The sequence below is a fragment of the Calidris pugnax genome, unplaced genomic scaffold (assembly GCF_001431845.1).
Source record: "Calidris pugnax isolate Ruff unplaced genomic scaffold, ASM143184v1 scaffold56, whole genome shotgun sequence".
In the NCBI taxonomy this organism is placed as follows: Eukaryota; Metazoa; Chordata; class Aves; order Charadriiformes; family Scolopacidae; genus Calidris; species Calidris pugnax.
In genome coordinates, this window is record NW_015090839.1 from 7164265 (window position 1) to 7170536 (window position 6272).

The 6272-nt window shown below is 57.6% G+C and overlaps 1 protein-coding gene across 1 annotated transcript in view; it reads left to right on the forward strand.

The window, feature by feature from the left end:
* The first annotated feature begins 5863 nt into the window (after positions 1-5863).
* NKX2-1 (NK2 homeobox 1) overlaps positions 5864-6272 on the forward strand; it is a 1883-nt gene continuing 1474 nt past the window's right edge. Inside the window, exon 1 of the mRNA XM_014941667.1 lies at positions 5864-6246. Coding sequence (XP_014797153.1) covers positions 5880-6246 — 367 coding nt within the window. The 5' untranslated portion in view covers positions 5864-5879. The remainder of the gene's footprint in view (positions 6247-6272) is intronic.

The window sequence follows — 6272 nt, forward strand, 5'->3', positions numbered from 1 at the left end:
CACCGGGCAAAGCGCCCCGCTCCCCGAAACCGGCCGCCGTAAAGGGCTGCGGTAAAAGGGCTGCGGTAAATCAAACCGTTTGTGCCAGCTGCCAGCCTCCCCCTCCACTCTGCGCCCGCAGGAACACGCGTGTCCAGCCCCACCCGGGAGCCGAGAGCCCCTTTTCCCGGCGCCGGCGCGTCCGCGGGGCTGGCGGCAGCGCTGGCGGGGCAGGAGCCGCCCCGGGGCCCGGCGGAGCCCACGGGGAGGGCGAGGAGAGAGGAGGGGAGGGCAGGGCGGCGAGGTGACCCACTTAAAAGCTGAGTTCCTTTTTGAAACACTTAAAGACGACAGGGTTGAGGACCGTGAATGCGTGCGTAAATATATACTCACTGCATACCCGCTGCCGGAGGTATGCACCCCACACGTGTGTGTGTGTGTGTGTGCGGGCATGGCTGGGTATATATAGAGAAGCACATAACTCCTAAGATATCTAATGTGATATACTGATAGCTGTGTGTAAAAACAGATAAAAAGCTCAATCCCGGGAGGATTCTTTTCGTAGGTATCTACCGATAAAAAGTATTTGCCTATGTATATATATATATATGTAATCCATGCCTATATTTTTAACTATCACTTTAGAACAACTTCCTGCAAATTGTCTCAACAACCACCTTCCAGAAATATTCCTCAGAAATCACCTCTCACTTGGGTTTATCAAAGGTGCTTCGGGGCAACGACAAGTCTCATGTAGGTGTACTTGCAGTGCTGCGGCTGTGACAGCCCACTGACACGAAGGAAGCCAAGACGCGGAGGCCATTATATTAATCGCTAATTGTAACGGTGCCAGGACGAGGGGATCGGGCGACCGTTCTTACGTCGGGGCGACTGCTGCCGCCACCTCACCCCAGGCTACAGGGGCGCCCACGCCAACAAACAGCCCCCGGGTCACCAGGTGTGACAGCCGGGCCGAGGCGTGACCCGGGGCCCCGCAGCCCCCGCCCTGGCACCGCGGCGGCTGCGGGAGCCCTGCCCTGGCACCCCGTACCTGGCCCCACCCTGGCCCTCTTGGCCGGGAACGGCCCGGCAAAGGACAAGACGGGGAGGGGGGGGTGTGGGGGGTGTCGGAGGATTAGGGCAGGAGGGCTCAGCCGTCCGGCAGGAATTGGGGAAGGAGGGAAAAGAGCTGCCAGGAGGCAGCGCTGCCCTCGCACCGGAGCCTTGCGAGTGGGGCCGCCGGGGGACGGGTGGCGAAGGGGGGGCCCCGAGGAACCCCAGATGCGAGATGCTCCACGCCCTGAGCAGCTGGAGGAGCAACTGTGCGTGCGCTGCGGAGGGGTGAGGATTTTCTCTTGACCCTTTGGCGTTTTCCCTTATTTTCTTAGGTTCCTAGGCCAGGAGAAGGGATTTCGACAGCTGTGCTGCGGAGTTTCTCCCACCCGAACTAGATAACCGGGGCAGGGGGGGCTTTCCCAAGGGAGGGGGGAGGGGGGAATTGTCCCCATGAGCCCACAGCAAGAGTTTTTTCCCCCCACCCGAGAGGGAGAGCTGGTAGGGAGCGTGTTTTACACGCCCAAGCATGTGCTTTCCAGGCAGGGAGCGGCCCCCAGCGCCCTGCCCGCGGCCGGCAGTGACAGCCACACCGGTCCGCCCTGCGCGGCCACCGCGGAAACCTCCGCTCCGCTCCCTCCCGGCCTGGGCTTTGGGCACGGTGTGTGCTGGGCATCTGTTCCGTGTTGGGGGAGCTAAGGGGACATAACACCGACACGCACAAGGAGCCGGTGGTGAAGTTTCTGTGAGCCCGCAGAGGGTGGGTGGAGCGGGGGGAGCTGCAGGAGAGCTGCCCTGGTGGTGCCCCTTTGCCAGGTGCAAGGGAGAGTAATTTAAACCTCTCTATGGGTGTGTTAGAGCTGTGCTGATGACCAGGAGAGAAGAAGGAGTTCTGTCCCAGCTCTGGTCTTGCCACCTTTAACTCAGGCTCCTCTAGGAGCGGCTGGCCCCGCCGCAGAGCCCCGCTCCCGCAGGGCAGGCTGCGGGCAGGGCCGCCCCCCCGGGGCTGGGTGCGGGGGCGGCAGGGCAGGGCTGGGCTGGGAGGGGATGCTTCGTGTGCGGGTGACCTGGTGAACCGGCCCACGGGGAGCACGGAGGGGCTCACGCCTTTCTACCAAAAAAGTTGCTCCTAAGAAAGTGTCTCTCTTGTGGAGGAAGAATTTGCCTGCGAGTTGCGTGGGGTCCTTCTCGGGGTCCCCCTTCTTAGGACCCCCTCGCCCCTCTGAGCCCAGGTGCCCCAAGGGTTTCGGCCGGCCGTTCCCACCTAAGCACATGCTTAAACCCAGCGCTGACTCGGAGCCGCGGTCCTGGGTCCTGCGTGGGCTCCGCTTGCGGAGGAACGGCGCGGAGCCACCGCCGGAGCTGAAAGTGCCTGAAAGAGGGGAAAAACAATTTGGGGCAAGGAGCCGAGATGGGCACCGGCCCAGGCAGAAATGCCCAGCCCCCTCTGCCCCTCCTGCCCGGCGAAATGGGTGGCAGGGCAGAGCCGTGGCTCTCCGGCGGCTCGGGCTGGCCGAGCGCATTCGATTCCCCTTGGGGAGGCACAGCAGCTCGGATAAAAAAGACATTGTTGTCTTTGGAGAGCCCTGTGCGCACTTTCAAAAGCTGATCCTTGAGTTCCCAGCCCCCGCAATCCAGTTGATGAGGAAACGCGCTGCGGTCTTGGTGGCACCGTTTCCATTGGGATTGGCACCATTTGATTGACAAAGTCTCCCATTCTTCCACCTCTCGAGTGTTATCAAACGGATTGTGTGGGGTCAGAAGCTATTGAAGGGACGTCCGTGTAGCCGCATTCCGCAAACACGGGGTGAAGACCGTGCCTTTCTCATGAAAATGCTTCCACCGGGCAAAACGCATCTCATCTTCCCCGCTCTCCTCCTTAGCATTTCCTTTTAACTCGAGCGTTTTACTAAGCAGCATCACCAGGTAAACGAGCACATCAGTAGAGGCAGCCCAGGCAGGACCCCGTGGCGGCGGCCGCCCTCCCCGGGGGCTGCGGGGACCCGGCTCTGGCAGACGAAACTCGGGTGGAGGGGCTCGACGGCCAAGGGGGAGCGGACGGGAGCAGGGCAGCAGAGAAGCAGGTTGCTCCCCACTCCTCCGCGGGTTGGCTCGCCCCGTTGTAGTTCATTCGGGACGGGAAAGGAGGAGCAGAGGCTGCCCTGCTGCTAAAGAGCGATCTAGAGGGGCTAAAAAGTGCTGTCGGGACCTCGGCGGGGTGTAGCTGTGCCTGTAGGAACGTCGGAGTGTTTCTAAACAAGCGGCCAGAGCTAGAGAGAGAGTTTCAGCCCGTTCCCCAGCCCCGGGGCGATGCAGAGCTCTCCCTTTAACTTCCCCTTCGCAAAGACAGAGTCAAGGTTGGGCTCGCCCGGGTTAATCTAATGGAGCAACGCTTCGGAGCCGATTTAACCTGCGGGGAGGATGGATCCGTTCGCCCGGCCGCAGCCGGCGGGGGAAGGGGTCGGTGCCGGCGGCGCCCCCGGGGAAGGCGCGGGGCGGGCGGTGGGCGCCTCGTCCGCCCCCGCTACCCGCTCCCCGCTCCCCGCCGGCGGAACCGGCCCTGGGGCCTCCCCACTTCGTACCCCCTCGGAGAGAGACGGAGTCGCTGCTCCTGCCCCGCACATTGCGCGGTCAGTCGCTGTCTTTCGGCTCTGATTTGAGCCGACCGCAGCGTCATTTTGGTGGATCCTGTGGTATTTAATTATTTTTCCCCTCCATCCACCCCCTTCCTTTTTAAGGCTGATAAAACAGGCACAGAGCTGATGCGCCTGAGAAATCCGGGAGGGGGACGGTGGGGTGTGCGTGTGAGGGGAACGGGGGGGGCGGGGAGGGGGGAGAAGAGACAAATCTTCCAGAGATCTGAAAAGATAAGATCTAAAGATCTGGAAAGAAAGGAGGAAAGAAAAGAGGTAAAAGCAGGCACCTTTCTAGCCCAAACTCGCCCTTCCCTGCCTTTAGTGACCCAGCAGACTCACAAGAAGCCCACTTCGGAGTGTTCAGCCTTGAGGGAGCTGGTGCCGAAAGAGGCAGCTGAGATGATGTAGGAGAGCTGGAGGCCTGATTGAAGGAAAGTTCCCCCGATTATATTTGTGTGGAAAAGCTCACCTCTTGCAGAGCTCTAAAGTGTAATCAAGGCTGAGGCTTACACTTGAAGGATGTTAACTCTCATACGGGAACCTACTTTCTCCTAAACGGTTTCTTGCCTAGTGAATGAGAGCCTCCCAATTGAAGCAAAATGATCCTTATGTACTAATATCAAGCACAGTCACAAAGCGACCGGCTATTTATGCTGCCACTTTAGACAAAGATATTTAGTTATTCCCGGGTAGCAAGTGCACTTTTGCATTTTTAAGCACGAACCAGCCGAGCACAAACATATTTACAAGTGCAATTACTAAATAGTTACTTGACACTTCAAAGTCACTGGGTTAACTGTACCTTCGCTGTAATTTTCTTAATATTCAGGTAATCGCCGTATTAAATGGGGTTTGCCAGGGCCGTAGGCCGGGGTGTGAAACACTCGGGGGAGGTTTCTCTCCTCCGCCCGGGAACACCCCAAAATATAAGCTTTGGAGACTCTGGACAACTTGGGAGATTTCTTGGAAGACCCGAGTGCCATGAGCTGCTGGCTGCACGGACGTGTGTGTGGCTGTGAACGGGCTCGCTTTTGTTTTCACACCGGATCAGAGAACAGATCCGAAAGTGCCAGAAATTGCAGTCTGTCTGAAACTGCAGGGAACTCATTGGCAAGGTGGTGCAGCAGATGACCTGAGAGGTCTTCTCCATCCAGCTCCCGTGCTGTATAAATAACCTTAGAAAGCAGCTTCAGGTTCAGAGGGACCACGAGAGCCAGTGATGACAGGCTTTGCCTTTGAGAATAATGAGCGACATTTTGCGCTAACCGATTTTTTTCCAGCAGTCCCTTGCCCCAGGCAATTAAATTAGTACTTGGTTTTTTGCAAACTTGTACCCTCCACCTCTCCATGAGATTAGAAAAAAAAAAAAAAAAAAAAAAAAAAGAAGGCTTAGGTGAGCGGAACTTATGGGTTTAGGGAGATAAACGATCCTCGCACTGGGGGGTCTCAGCAGACATAGAGAAGGTTCCCGAGAGGCTAAATCCCGAGGCTGTTCAGCCCCCAGCCGGCCGGGTACCTGAGAAGCCGGTGCGGGAGTACGGGGCGCTGGGAGCGGTGGCCCAGAGAGAAACGGCCGCCGTCCCGGTGGCGGGGCTCCTTCCAGCCCAAACTTAGTGGGGGGAGAGGCAGGACTCGGTCCTTTGGCTCACCGGCATTCAGCCCCGGCTCCCCAGCTCTCACAAAGGTTGGGCTGACAGCCTTTGCCACCCGGGAGCCGAGTTTAAATCCTTTCACCCAGTCAGATGGGGGTCTTTTCGCCTTGCCTTCCATTTCCCGTCCACGATATTGCCACCCCCGAGAAAAATAAAATGAGTTGTGCTCACGGGGTCTCTCTCTCTCTTTCCCTCTCTCTCCCGCTTGCTCTCTCTCTTTTTTTTTAAGACATAAAAAAAAAAAAAATCCTGACAAGTAAAACTTAAAGGTGTTTACCTTGTCATCAGCATGTAAGCTAATTATCTTGGGCAAGATGTAGGCTTCTATTGTCTTGTTGCTTTAGTGCCTATGCCCCGCCTCTGGTGGCAGCCTAAAACCTGGCGTCTGGCTAAAACAAACGAAAGGCAGCCCTGAGCCTCCACTCAATCCAATTAAGGCGGACTTCGTCCACTCGGTTACGTGTACATCCAACAAGATCGGCGTTAAGGCAACACCAGAATATTTGGAAAAAAAAAAAAAAAAAAAAAAAAAAAAAATTTTTTCCCCAGCCGCCGAATCATGTCGATGAGCCCAAAGCATACGACTCCTTTCTCAGTGTCTGACATCTTGAGTCCTTTGGAGGAAAGCTACAAGAAAGTGGGCATGGAGGGCAGTAACTTGGGGGCTCCCTTGTCAGCCTACAGACAGTCTCAGGTTTCTCAGCCGGCCATGCAGCAGCACCCCATGGGCCACAACGGAACGGTGACTGCCGCCTACCATATGACAGCGGCAGGGGTCCCCCAGCTCTCCCATGCTACGATGGGGGGCTACTGCAATGGGAACCTGGGCAACATGAGCGAGCTCCCGCCTTACCAGGACACCATGCGGAACAGCGCTTCGGCCACAGGATGGTACGGCACCAACCCGGACCCCCGCTTCTCCTCAAGTAAGTCAGCCCGGGGATGGGGTGGC